Genomic DNA, 14823 nt, shown 5'->3' with positions numbered 1-14823 from the left:
ATGTTCTCATTAAAAACTGTGTGTGTGTGTGTGTGTGTGTGTGTGTGTGTGTTTGTACTCTGAGCGCAGTGAACATCACTTCTTCTGATGGTCTGAGTGAAGAACGCAGCTGCCACTTCACACTGCAATTATGCCATTACAGAGTTAACGACTGGCCTGCACGCATCACTGTGACCACACATGTGAAAGTATGCACTCCTCACACTCATTACTCCTCTGTGTGTCTATAAACAGCTGCTCAACAAACACACATACCATGCTATACATACGCAGTATAGACTTGGCTCTCAATCCTCCAGTCTAGGAACAGAAGCCGAGGCATATGTATAACTTGAAATTATCATCCATCAGTCTCATTTATTTCTATAGTCTTTTCTCTGTTACCTATAACACCTCTAGGCTTCGCCTGCGATTCTCAGCTCTGCCCAAGGACACTGTCATGTCAGCCAATTAATGAACCACTGCGGCTACAGCGTGAAAACTGAAAGTAGGTGGCCACAGAGGTCACTGCTGTCACACACGCCGAGTGCACTTTTCTCTTTCCTCTCTTCTCCGCTGTCTCTCTTGCCTTTTATCAGCTCATCCTGCTGCTGCTGCTCTTCCTGCTGTTCTGACACGACGGCGGGCTCACAGGTGAGAGATGGAAAGTGGCTGCTTCATTAGAAGAGGTCTGCTCTAATGAAGGCTTCAGCTTTAGAAGCTGTGCAGGTGGACATCTACTAGGTGCTTAGAATTATGCCTGTTTGGAGGGCGATAGTGTTTATTCCCCCAATTGGTGTTTACATAATATTTAAGTCAGACATCAGCATGTGAGCTCAATCAAATATTCAAATTAAGCACTTAACTTCCTGATACTTTGCTTTGTTGTTGACAGCTCTTTTGTGGATATAATCACGTTTCTTTATGAACTGTCATTCATTTGTTGCCCACACATGCATTCATTATTTATTTTCTTTTTTAAATGCAGTTTATTTGGGATCACCTGGAATAATTAGATAAACAATAAGACAAGACCTAATAAACACACATTTGCACATATTATTATTATCATTTCTTTATAATGAAATGTCTTTTTTAATACACATCCACAACATGCACACGTTTCAGCAGGAACATTCACGTTCTCAGATCAGATCCGAGCACGTTAGGCGCTGGCCGCCGCCTGACGTCATCGCGCTCCTCGACCCCGCGATGGTCGCGCGTGACGTCATCACGCAACGTTTCCAAACAATGCTCAGGAAAAAGCCACGTTGACGATCCAGACCTAAGTGTAGTCCCCAAATTCAGGCAGAATAAAGCGGGAATCTGTCTCTGTCGGACGCTCGGGTTCCTTCTCGTTGCAGACCGCAGATCGGAGCGGACATGTCATCCCCGCCGAAGGAGAAAATCGAAACCAAAGGAGGACGTCTCCCTGCAGGTAAAGCTTGTTGTGCTGCTGAGTTGTTTTTCAGAGCTTCCTATACAGAGCTGAAGGCCTTTGTTTCTGCAGTGTCTTAAAGCAAATATCACATGATGGAGCTGAATGTTTATGCAATCTTTACGCTTGCAGATGGCAGCGAATGAGAGCGTGTCTCAGCGTTCAAGGCTGCGTGCGTTGAAATCTGCCTTATTTCTCAAATTCTCACATTTCTCCACTTCCTGATTGGCGTGCGATCTCGCAACACCATTAAACCTGGTCAAACTGCAGCGATCGGCAGCTGTAGAGGTTTTCGCTACAGTGCCGCGGTTACTGCTGCTGGATGGCGCTGACGTGGAGGTCACAGGCTGGCGGACGTAGGCTGAAGAACAGCAGTTAAGGCGTACGTGGACATGAGCGGTGCGGCAGGGCACTGGGCCTCAGCAGCTGCAGGACTGATAGCACAGAAAGATAACAGATGCACCTCGCACCCAACCTGTGATTAGTGGGAGGCCCTCGGCACACAGAGGCTGCTGCCTGTCAGCGTTTAACAAACATGCACATGTGTTAATGTAGGTGTGTGAGCGCCGGAGAGACCGCTCTCCTGACTGTGATCATGCATCTGCAGCGAGGCCGGAGGTCAAGGCCAGCTGCACAACAGCAGCCCTGCAGCTGTTCGCAATTCTGGGTCTTGCTCCAGTGCACTTCGGCAACACAGCCGCTCTAACCTTAGTCATACAGTTAAATTATACAATTGAAGTCCTAACAGTTGCAATGCAAACTCAAGTATGTGTGTTTTGTTCTATATCAGCATCTGGGATCTCTGTGTTTTATCTGTGTTGCAGTGAAGGCAGGAGGCATGAGGATAGTGCAGAAGCACCAGGTCGCCGCTGCCGCAGAGCCGCCGCAGAAGGAAGATGATGAAGAGGAGTACGTCAGCAGCAGGTACCACACCCACACAGTCATGGAGGGAGCACTGAATGGGTCTGCTGGGCGAGGTTCAGGGGCCTCCGCGCCCCTTCGGTCCCCGGGCCAGAGCCTTTGTTTCAAGTGATTGTCAACATTTCTTGCTGGAAAGCCGATTAGTGGCTACAAGGAGACACAGGATGACCGTGGAGATGTTCACCCAGGAAGTAGTGGTCCAAAGCCGTGTTTGTGTGTGGATGAAAGGTCAAAATACATAGAAAAAGCTACGTTTTTAATTATAGCCATGTACATGTGGGCTGTGTCTTGTGTCGAGGAAGTGGGGCCTGTTCATTTCTGCGCTCAGGGCCCCGCTGTCTCATAATCCATCCATCCACACACCAAAGACACACACAAGCAGCTCCATGCATTCACCACAGAGGTAAAACTGGTTCTGTACAGTCCCACTGAGACACTGTGCAACACACCTCTCCGTGGTGATTTGTAAGATGGTCATCATGCCCACACACACAAAAATACACTCCTGCAAATTGTCAACTAAGCAATTTAGCTGCTTCCACTTTTCTATAAGGCGACACTGTAGGCAGTTTTGCAGCAGACTTGTTGTGTACTCTTGCCAGCTAATTCGGTAAACAACATAATTACTGCGTAATTACAGCATTAACTTGAGCAGCCCATTCAGCAGTCGCTATTGTTTGCTATAAGCAGCCTTGGTTTGCATGTTCTACATCGCACTGGCTCTGTATGCCGGCGCCGGTGATTGTTCTGTTTCCATCCCAGCGTGTTTTGGCGTTTGCTGCTTGAACGCGCTGTCTGTGCCGAGGTTGCCCGGCTCTGCCATGGAGCGAGTCGTCGCTTATTTTCAGTGCGGTCGCGTGCGTCAGCTTCCACGGCCACACGTGTCTACTCAGTATTCACAAGGGCTCGTCAGCTACTCGGTACAGGTGGCATATTCACACCACGTATCGGCTTGTATGTATGTATGTGTGTGTGTGTGTGTGTGTTAATGAGAGGCGATGAATGAGAAGTGACAAGCAGTGCACAGCAGTGAGCAGGGTTCAAGAACACTGCCAACTGTCAGGAAAGTTTTTGGGCAAGTACTTTATACACACACACACACACTAGGTAATATTTTGCATGTTCTTCATCCGCCTTGTGCTTTGAGTATTTTCCGAGAAGGATTCAGAGAAGGAATAGTATGAAGCCTCTCTGTGGAAAGAAATCACTTTCTTTGCTACCTTCTCCTTTGTGCCGAGATGAGTTGCAATAATAGGCAGAGCATGAACGCGAAAAGTGAGGTCAAGTAGATAAAAGTAGTACAAAAACAACATGCAAGCTTGAGTTATATGTACTTCTCAAGGGTAAACGCCTGCTTGAGAAGGAGCGAGCACTTCGACTGTCCTTCGTTCAGCAATCACTGGTCAAAGAGTGACCGTCATCCCGGCCGTTGAATATGCACTTCCTCATTTGTTGCAATGACTCCCAACTGTTCTTACGGTTTACGTGCGTTGCAGTCTTAAAGACATGATGAATGTGTCCCAGTAAGCTGCACTGGCAACATTCAGCTGTTGCTCAGTTCCCCAAAAACTTCCTCGGAGAGCCGGCAGCCAAAGAAGAGGAATCATTACTTAGCCCATGAAAACAAATTAGACAAATAGTGCATTTAAATCAGTGGGGGAAACCATTTAGAATCATCCTTTAGCTTGATAAACTCCTCTTGGCCTGGCTGTGTAAACGCAGGTTTGCCTTCCTCCTGTGAAATGTTTATCTTAAACTAAAAATTACCTGTCAGCGCGTCCAAAAAGAGAGGCTTAGTAACTGCACTCCATCAGTAAATAAAGCCAGTGAAGCTCTCTCACTCACACACACTCTGTCTGTCCCTCTCTGTGTCACGCTGATGGACGTCTAGCAGGTGGCTACTGGGTAAATTTCGCATTAGTAGCAGCCAGTGAAGCGTTGTAGTCAGGGGAACACCTGCCGTACCCAATCTAGCCGAGATGGACAGATGGGGCAAAGAGAGGGAGAGGGAGAGCGATAGGTGGCTGGGATTATGGCGGGGGGGGGGGATTATTATGGTATAGGAGGCAAGGGATGCCATGGCGATATGGAGATAAGAAAGAGAGGTTTTATCCGGTAAGAGAAGGAGAAGGTGCAGGCAAGAAAGAGAGGCATAAGCCGGAGCAAACTGCTGACCCATGAGAGGCTTCCTGCCCGCCAACTGTCAAGTGAATGTGTTTTTCAAATGCATCAGGAAAAGATCGGGTGTTTCTTCTTGTGTGTAAAAAATGTGGTGTTCACTGGGAGTTGGAGGCGCAGGAGAGAGGGAGACATAGACAGATGAACATATGGTTGTTTCATCGCTTAACGTGTTGCCTGTTATTAAAGCGGATGTATAGTTTATGACGCGCCGTCTGGATGAGACTACCAGCCGAACGTGCAAAAGCTGCATCCGAGGTAATGGCAGGCCTCGTGTCAGTTGCACTGTCACCGCTCCTCCACATTTTGGCGAGAGGTGGATATGTTCCAGAGCCTCGGAAGAAGAGCGGGTGGTGCTGTGTGTACGCTTGACTTAATCACTGCACACATGCACGGTAGGTAGGAACTGCTGTGAAATGTGCAGAGAGCTGACAGCTCATGGTGAAAAGTTGAGAGAGAGAGAGAGAGAGAGAGAGAGGAAGGGGGTGGGTTGGGGTGGTGGGGAGACATGCAACAGGCATCAGTTTCTATGGCAACCACCACTTCGCCCACGGCAACAAACTTCCTGCCGCGCTGAAGCACAGAAAGATGGGTGGGGTTGTTGTGGTGGTGTTTAGTTGTGGCTTTCCGAGCTAAAGACAGGAGGAGGTAACGCGACGCAGACATGGTAATGCACATTTCACCCTTTCTTTTGCAGAATTTCAATCCTGTACCTCCCCCTCTCTCTTTATTTTCTCTCCCTCGGTCTCCTTTCCTCCAACTCCTCTCCTCTCCTGGCACAAAGCGACTCCTCCCCAGGATTCCTCACAGCCCTCTGCTGCCCCCTGCAGGCTCTGTCTGTCCCCACACGCAGCCGTCCTCCTCCCAGTCACACCAAACCGCAGCAGAGGTCCTCGCTGCTTTTGGTTCCTCTCTCCGGGTCTCTCTGTCCTGCTCCATCATACAGATAGGACAGAGGTGTCAGCATAATCTCATGGCTGAGCTTTTGTGTGGCATCTTGATTGAGCTATCGGGGCCAGTAGTGATGCATGATTAAAAAGTCTTAAACTGAGTGTCTGTCATCTATTTAGCAAGCATTTGGAAAACCTGTCATTTGGGTCTGTCTTCAGAATGTGGCAGTGCAGTATCTGTGGATTTAACTGGCAGTCTGGTGAAAAGCTTACACTCTCATCTTGCTGTCTGACTAAAAAAATAAAATTATTACTCTTTTGAAGGAGTCATAGCTTGTTAGCTGTCTGTCTCTCTGACAGGCTTACACCCCTCACTCCGGCCTGTCTCATCCATCTGCCGTCTTTCTGTGTCCGGTCCAAGTTACAAGAGGCAAAGTTTGATGCTTCAGACACAACGCTGACTTTTCCGGTGTGTTTTTCAGTGCTTCAGCATTCATCTGCAGACAGCATCAGTTGAGGCAGACATTCGGCGGAATAGAGACATGTGAAAAAACCAGCGTGAGGTGAATGCCAGCCCACGCCGTCTCAGCGTGTGAGCGCGCATCCAACCGAGCGTGCTTTTTCACCTCAACCCCGCTGTGTCACACCTCACTGTAGCTGCAGCTGAAATTGAAACTGAGGCAGCCACTGTGCATACGTGCTGCACGCTTCTGCGGCACGGCACAAAACGCAAGCGTGCATGGATGGGTTGTTAGAATAAATGAGGGAATCTGGCGTCCTTTAATGCTATGCTTTTTAGTCGACTGTCGTGTGTGTGATGAAGGCGGATACTTATATACATGCAGCATGGCACCTTGCCAGGCGTGTTTACGATTCAGGTTTAGCCAACAGGTTCTTGCACTCTAACAAATGTAATAAATCCCCTGTTAGCATTTTTACACAGTTTTTTTTTGTTTTCTTGCCATGTGCACATGTATTCTCCATACATTCCCCAGATAACCTATTAAAAAAAAAAAAAAACTCTATTTTCAAGCCAAATGTTAGCACAGAGCTAGCAAGCTCACAGCTAACGGAGCACTAATTTGAATGAGGAAGGCTTGCGGCGCTAATATGCCATATTTTAGCTAATTGACATGCTAATAGAGAGCCTCTCAACCCCGCATTTTGACAAGTGGCTAGTGAGGGATAATCAGTGAAATTCCAAGCTGTAAGTTAATAGCAAGGTGTAAATATTCTCATTAGGATGAGGAGCGCAGGGCTATTCACTGTGCCAGGATGCTGATTGCAGAGATGGAGGTTAGCCAGATGTGTTGAGAGTCCATAACTGTTGACTGATTGCGATTAAAAAGTTGTGCACACAAAATAAACCAGCAGATGTTTTGAATGTTAGGTTTCCCCAGGTGCTCGGATCCCGACTGCAGAGGTTTGCGCTCTGCGTGAGAAACTTTTTTTTTCAACATGTTAGACCGTTAATGAGGTACGCCGATAAGTTGGACATGCAGCTGATGCCTTTGAGTGGAGTTTTGAAGGTGGCCACCACAACTGCACTCTTTTGCCGGCGGGGTGACGACGCCGTAAAATTAGACGGCGCTCGTTTGTCACGTCAAGGTCGATACTCACCCCGGGTTCCGCATCCCTCCGCCTCATCCTTTTCTCTGCCTCCGTTCCTTCCCTTTCTCCGAGTGAGCGCTCGCCTCCCTCTCTCCTCCATCCTCCCCTCCTCTCCTCTAACAGTCTATTATTATATTGGTATTTCACTCCTCTGTCCTCCCTGCCCCTTGCCTCCCCTCGCCACTCCTCCCCCTCCTCCCCCTCCTCTACCTGCCCTGACCTGCCTTCAGCCCTTCATCTCCCTTCTTTCCTCCTCTTCTTCTCCCTCTCCTTTTCTCCTCCTTTACAAATCCTTTCATTTATCATCATCCTCCTCTTTAGCTCTCTTTTCCTCTCATTGCTTCAGCCTTCTCCCTCCCTCCCTCCTCTCATCCAGAAGCTGTGAGCCCCAGTGTTTGGCCAGGATGAATGGGAGCTATTTAAGCTGTTGGCAGGTCCATCCGGTGTGTGTATATGTGTGTATGTGGGTGTATGTGGGTGTGTGTGTGATGCTAGACAGAGTGAGACCGTGGGTGTTGTGTGTTTCAACAACTTGGGATGTTCAAATTCAGGCTCAGTGTCACTTTTTGAGGTTTTCAAGCAGCCAAATAGGTAAACTTTTGTAGATGTCGGCACACTGTATGCACACTAAACTGCACCCATAAGCTACACACACAATGATTACATTACACACAATAACCACAGAATAAAGCCACGGACGCACACTCTGCTCACTAAATTGTCCTGCAAATAATTTTCATTTTTTTTAATTCTCTCTCTTCTCCTCTTGTTCTCCTTTTTAGTCCACCAAAGGCCCCCATGATTGTGTCTGGAGTGGTTACAAAGGTAAGACACACACACTCCCAGCAGCACACACACAGACCACCAGCAGTGTCGAAATACGCATTATAAGGTGGTTTATATCTGGGACACGAGCTCTACAGGGAGAGGTAGAGGCTTAGCGCCGAGATAGAGAGAGGGAGAGGGGAAGAGCAGGCAAAGCAGGGGGAGGAGAAGAAAATGAAGAGAATAGCAGTGGATTGGCAGACAGAGAGAACATGTGATAAAATAAAGGATTAGGTTCAGTCATCGCATATCTGCAATTAAAGATAATGCTGTGAGTTTCGTTTTTTTTTTATCTATAATTCAATACTATGCATGCCAGTCAGTTAACCATGAATTGATGGTTTTTGGATCCTTTTGTCGTGATATATTAATTTGTCACCATTTGTTATTAAGCCAGCCTGAAAATTAATGAGAGAAAAAAGAGAGAAAATATTGACACTTGAACTGAAAAATAAAAAATAACCACAGTCTGAAAAATGCATTTTAATGACTTTTATATATCTAATTGTTATCTATGTTGCATATTCCTGTTATGTTTAATCTGGTAACACTTAATGGCACAGTATAATGCAGCTCAATACAGCCTCGTCATAAACTGCAAAATGTGCAAATGCAAAAAATGAGCGCAGAGTGGAATCAGCACCTCTCTGACACAGTCTCAACAAAACCTGAAGCTTCACAAAGGTAGACAGCCCAATGTTAAGTACATTATATGGTCCAGGTATTGCTTTAACTGTGCCGACCTCCGTTCGTGTGTTTGTTTAGGCTCTGAAAGCCTTGACCTGCCACTCAGGAAAGCGGGTCAAAGTCTGTGAATAGCCGTGTTTGTGTGTGTGTATGTGTGTGTGTGTTTGTGTGAAAAACTGTCCTTGAGTCCCTGCATGGCTCCGTTCCCTGCCTGTCAGACCAGGTAGATTGTTTGCGGAAGATTGCAACGATATCAGCAAGGTGGCAGGCATCCCATTTATCCCCCGATCCTCCTCTAGCCTTCCCATTCGCCCCCGTATCACTGCCATCAAGCCCAGAGGCTAGCACTGCACAAATGCTCAGAAAAGTCTTTTAGGGGCTAAGTGAAACACTTCAGTGTCTGTTTGTGTGTGTGTGTCAGTGTCAGTAAATGTAAAAACCACAACGTTTCCTGGCTATGCACGTTCTGTCTTCTTCTTTGAATAGCAGAATGGTATTCTCAGATGCCTGCTTGTAAAAATTAATGTAATAATTAATTCAAAGTCAGGCTGGTTAGATCAGGTAATTAATGCATTCTGTCCTCATGTCCAGAGTTGGTTTGGTGCTTCAGACCACATCCTCCTCCCCACAGGGGATCAGATCTCACCAGAAACTTTGATTTTTGTTGTATAAACACACAGTTATATTCATGAAATCCATGAAGAAACACCTTGTTGAAAAGTATATTTTAACAGGACAGCCTTGGAATACTTTAAAGGGAGAGAGGGAATATGCATATTGGCTGAGACAGTTCTGCTTTACAATAATTTGCATAAAAAAGCACATATTTCTAGAAGAAAAAACAATGGATGTGGGCAAATTCTCGAAATGCATGGAAAGAAATAACTGATCTTACACCAACTTTTTTCAACTTTTTAAAATATCTTTACTGAGAATATAACTTTGCAGCATTATGCTAATGTGAATGAAGAAAACACCGAACACTGATTCACGGCTTTGTTCTCCAACGCCACTCGCTCTCTTCATTCGCTCTCTAACTCACTTGACCACTGCTTCTCTCTCCCTCCAACAGCGACATTTTTTTGAAGACATTTTCCCTTTAATATTATATAAAAATATTACAAGGAAAATTAGATTTGGAAACAAAACGTAGCATATATCACATTACTTCTGAGTGTTTTATTTGTCTACTAAAATGGTAAAAAGGGCCAATCAGTGTGACTTCTGTCCACAGTTTGGTGCAGTAATCCAGTTAATTTGCTGCACTCCCTCCCATTCGTCGGCTTCAGTAGGACAGCGATGGAGCGGAGAGAGAAGCTTTGAGCTTCAGAGGAGAGAGGAAGGGCGCACGGAGGTCAAATCCATCCACATCCCATGCACTTGTGCTGTGGAATTGGCTTAAAACGAAAGAAACACGCACGCACTGTAAATATTTAGTGCCCACCTACGCACATACACATGCAGGAAAAGTTGCGCTAATGCAGTAATAAACCAACACACACATAAAGAGAGGATTAGGGTCAAGCGAGGATGGTGTGGGCGAGTAGAAGTTCAGCTAGAGGTTCATAGAGAGCGTCGATTACACCGGTTATATAACTTCATCTGAAGAAATGAGAATATTAGGGAGGCATGTGGTTATGATCTTAATGATGGAGCAGTAACATCCACATATGGCAACATCTGGACAAATGAGATGCATCAGCAAAACGGCGACTTAGCTCAATCCTCCAGTCCAGTACTTTAAATGAGAGAATTAAAAGCTTCAATATTAATCCACTTCCATCATGTATGAGACGATGTAATGTGTGTTTAATGTGTGAGCTCTGACCAAGCTGTGCGCCCACCCCCAAGGTGCTGTATGTATGGAAAACCTGCATTACACACCCAGTGATAAGCGAGCACGCAGCACTACAGCCATAAATTTCATCCACCCACTTGAACTAACGTTTCTCTCGTAAATGTGATGGGGGGTGAAGAAGGCAAGTGGGACGAGGGGCAGGAGAAAGCAGGTGAATGAAGGTGTGTGACTCAAACCGGAGAGGAACGGGAGGAGCAGGGAACCGGAACAAGACAGAAAAGAAAGAATCTAGTGCTGGCAGGTAAAGATAAAAAGAAAGAAGGAAGGAATGGAGTCATGATTGCAGTAAGTCTTATTAAAATGCCGGATTCCTCTGTGAGTGATCGAACTCCTGCTTTGATCCGATTTAGGAGCGAGGCTGTTTATGTGCCGCTTTCTTGGAATAAGAGATTGAGGCTGCAGAGCAGATGAGCGGGGACAGATGAGTGCTCCATCCTTTACCCTTCATGCACTTTGGGGATTTCCTCATTGTTATTATGATTATCGGAGGGAAAGGATTTAAAAACGGGGCATAAACTGTGCATACCGCGCCCAGCCGTAGACAAACTACGAAACACTGCACACATTCCTGTGCACTGTCCAGTTAAAACCCTTTGCACTGATCTTACCCATAATTATTGTAAATTCTCCTACCTACTGTAGCTGCAATACTCTTATGTTGTCAGCAGTGTCTAACTTATGATGTAGCAACCACACCACTTCTCTTCTACTGTTTAATAGCTGACTTCAGCTGGATGGATGTTTTTCTGTGCTGTATGTTGCCGTGGTAGGTTAAAAGCAGATGAGACGGGCAGTATCATCTGAAAATGTAGCTTCAATCCTGATTTTCCTCGCTTACAAATACAAGTATGGTATCTATAATAGGCATTCTGTGGGGTTGTGCATGTTCCAAACCTCATTGTGTTTAGCAGGAAGACAATGCATGAACTTATTTTGCACCTCAGGCCGCAAGCTGGAGTGTCTCAGCTTTCGCGCAGTTCGGTCTTTTCCCCTTGAATACTATTGACTGACTGTGTCCTGTTCAGGGTGATAAGGACTTCACCCCCGCAGCTGCCCAGGTGGCCCACCAGAAGCCCCAGCCTTGTGTCCCCAAGCTGCCTCCCGTCCAGCACATCAACCAGCACATCCACCAGCCCCGCAAGTGAGCCGGGCGACAGGCTACGCTAACGGCTACGCTATCTCCACCAGCCGGCCTTCCCCAAAGGAACACATAGGATGAAGATGCTTCCCCACCCAGGCACAGATCTGCCAAATAATCAAAGTAGTTTTTGTTAGCCTCTCGCAGTAAATGTATGAGGAATTTATCAGCAGCAGACAGCCAACGCCAAACTCGCCATTGTAGAAGTCCCACCCTTTACACCCCACCTGCATTGGTGCTGCACTATTAGTTCTGCACTTTTCAGTCCTCTCCTTAAGAGGGATTGTTTTGACAGTCGTATCATCTCAAGGTGGTATAAGTGGCTGGAGGGTCTTCTAAAATGACTATCACTCTAGCACTCTAGGATCAAACATTAATGAAGAAACTGATCTCAGATCTGAGTCTGTGGAGGGGGGTGCTCTCACCCCAGCGATGTGCTGACCAGTACCACACATCGCGGCAACCAGCCAATCACAGCAACCTATCAATCAGGCTAACTGACCAACCAATCACATCACAGTGTTGAGCCCACGCTCCAGCCTTCTACCTATGATCTGCGCTGACCAAAAAGACCAATCAACTAATCACGAGGTGGACACCAGTTTTATGTAATCCACACACAGACAGCAGCTTCTAAATCGCAAAACTCAGTTTGATGAGTTCCCGTCATCAGACTTGCCAAATTGCAGGGATGCAGCATGGACCAGAGTTAAAGTAGACGTGTAGTAATAATCAAACTATGAGACATTGGACATTTTCAGTATTATAGATGCTCAATAAGGAAAACCAGCAGGATGCAAAGCATAACCCAGTCTCTGTAGGAGTGGCTGTCATTAACCAAGCAGCTACTTGATTCGTGTCATTAGTGTCATGACTCAAGATAGCTCGCTACAGCTATAGCAGAAGCTAAACTAGCTTTTGGACCATAACAAAACCTGTTTAGCTTTTGCTACAGTTTCATGCTGTGTCACTATTCTTACCTTTTATTTGGCAGAGGGGAGTCTCACTGATCTCTGATCTGCTCTCCATTTTCGCCCGCCTTGTCAGAGCTGCGATCATGGCCATCCCTCCCTGGAAATGTGAGCTAATTTTAATGCAAACTCAAACTGCTTCTTAGTAGAAGTCTCCCAGCAGTGCCTCATTGCTTAGATTTCAAGATTTTTTTTTTGTCTCGTTTGACTCACGCGGATTTATCAGCCGCACGCCAGAGTCGAGCGGAATGAAAGCGCAGCCAAAAATGTAATGAAATCTAAAGAAATTCATTTACCGCGAAGCAGCTGCAGGGCGCTTTGTGTTTGCAGTAACATTAGCCTGAACATCACGGGGAGTAATGTGCTTTTATTACAAGCTGAGCAGAGCAGTGCAGAGGAGCAGTTCAGAGAACAGCGAGGCTCTTCACTGTGAGGTGCATTCAAGGTACATTCCATGGAAAAGTGTTTGAACAAATATGTCAAACACGTGACGGTTTGTCAGCATGCAAGCAAAATGTTTTCTACGTTCCAGAGTATCTGCAGGTGTGACTTGTTGCATATCAGAAATCCGTGTCCGCCAACCAAAATCCACGTCGGCTTTTCCTTAAAACGATGCATATGAACACACACGAACACACGCCACCCTTTTCCTTAATCACCCATCCCCTTACACTCAAGTGTCGCTTCTTTCAACACTAACGTTCAGGTTTCCAGGAAAGAAAGAAAGAAAGAAATTTATCTCGCCAAGAAGGAATGATTTCCAATGTTAATTTAAGTTTGAAAGAGTTTTATATTTGTTTTTGCTCAATTCTTTTTCTTGAGTAAATTGTTCAAATTGTACAAATCTTTAGTCATTGAGTGGACTTAGGTATTAGGTGTGGTTGTCATAGTAAATAAAGATATAGACTATCTTAAAAAAAAAGCCTTTTTCAGTGTGTCTGTGTGTGTGAATTGAGGCATGACTGGATGAAAATGTTGTCTTGTGACTCATAATTAATGTTTGCCGTGTAAAAGGGAAAAAAAAGTTTTCTGCTCAATGACAGAAGGTGAATGCTCCAATATTCTGTACTCTGATGAAGTTCAGAGTGGTCCTGCCTGATGGATTGTGACCTGTGCCTCACCTCGAGTATTTGAGCATCCCATGGTGAATTAGCACCCAGCACTGAGGGATTAGGGCTCAGGTGGTGTTTTGAAATGAAACAGAAGCACCTCCAAGAGCTGCCCGCTGCTTTTTTCCAGGTACACACACACGCACACACACACACACACAGTGAGCACCAGGTGTTCGTGCATGTAATCCATCTTTACACAAGCATCTGCAACCAGGTGTTCTGTCAGTTTACGTTAGCCCAATAAAGCAGCCAGTGCAGCCTTAGCTGGTGCGAGCCGCTGTCAGCAAGCTGAAACACCCCATTAAAGCAGACACAATCTCCTTGACTCTCCGCGGTTGTATAGAGTTCTCCCAGAGTGCCACAGCTCTCATCCACTGCCATGCCCTATTAGACTGACTGGAAGAACAGAATGTTGCCCCCCCCAAAAAAAATGCATAAGAATTCCACAATGAAACAGGTAAATTGCAAGATTGTTTCTTAAATCCGCTGAATTGTGTACAGAAATAAATTATATTCCTAGACTAGTAACAGCAGTGTAAAGGTTAGATCAGTATTTAGCACATAATGCCAACGCTGCAAAGTATTGGTTCACTTGTAACTATGAATACTCATACAAAGAAGTTGTGCCTTGAAATACCTATTAAATATAACCAAATTGCATGTATTATACCTTCTGGATTAAAAACGTTTTATTAAATAGCAAATGACAGGCGTGTAGTTTCACTTTTTCTCATGTCGGTGCCTCATTCATGAATTCTGTAGAGAGACAGCTTTGTTTGAGCTGACAGACCCACTCACTGAACGACTCCATAGTCAGTTTCGGTTGGTACTGGTCATGAGCTCATGAGCAAGGCACTGCCCTCTATGCGGGTACGCCGTATTTAGGAGGGTTAGCCAGCATCTTGTGACCATGTGTCGGCAGGCCGAAGAGGCTATTTGTGTCAGTCTGACCCTGAAACATGCTTTTTTCAGTTGTTCTGCACTGTAGAAACAGTCAAGGTTACAGAGTAAGGCACTTTACCCTCAGCACTAAGTCCCTCTCATTTATTGGCACTTAATTACATTATCCCTGAGTATACAACACCAGCTGTTGACCATGTGGTCCTCAGGAACATTAAAACTGGCTTCAGCTAGTTGAGACTGGTCATTCCTGTGAAATAGCTTCCACCGATGCTGCGGTTCAGTCATCAGGCAACAGTGGGAGGAAGAGGCATT

At 45.8% G+C, this 14823-nt stretch overlaps 1 protein-coding gene across 1 annotated transcript; it reads left to right on the top strand.

Moving 5' to 3' along the window:
- Positions 1-1226: 1226 nt before the first annotated feature.
- On the top strand, positions 1227-14317 carry LOC121624208 (death-associated protein). The gene is made up of 4 exons (XM_041961847.1): positions 1227-1417; positions 2242-2341; positions 7800-7842; positions 11413-14317. Exons 1-4 carry the CDS (start codon positions 1363-1365, stop codon positions 11530-11532), a joined length of 318 nt encoding a protein of 105 aa, XP_041817781.1. The 5' UTR covers positions 1227-1362; the 3' UTR covers positions 11533-14317.
- Positions 14318-14823: the final 506 nt, after the last annotated feature.

This window comes from Chelmon rostratus, chromosome 20 (genome assembly GCF_017976325.1).
Source record: "Chelmon rostratus isolate fCheRos1 chromosome 20, fCheRos1.pri, whole genome shotgun sequence".
NCBI classification, from domain to species: Eukaryota; Metazoa; Chordata; class Actinopteri; order Chaetodontiformes; family Chaetodontidae; genus Chelmon; species Chelmon rostratus.
The sequence above is the reverse complement of the archived record's forward strand: the minus strand, read 5'-3'. Positions and strand labels throughout refer to the sequence as shown.

Bases quoted from the DNA above. Each gene is read 5' to 3' on its own strand.
- LOC121624208 (XM_041961847.1), top strand. From the start codon at position 1,363: ATGTCATCCCCGCCGAAGGAGAAAATCGAAACCAAAGGAGGACGTCTC. The intron at 2,342-7,799 runs GTACCACACCCA...TCTCCTTTTTAG, and splicing joins GAGGAGTACGTCAGCAGCAG to TCCACCAAAGGCCCCCATGA. The intron at 7,843-11,412 runs GTAAGACACACA...TGTCCTGTTCAG, and splicing joins TGTCTGGAGTGGTTACAAAG to GGTGATAAGGACTTCACCCC.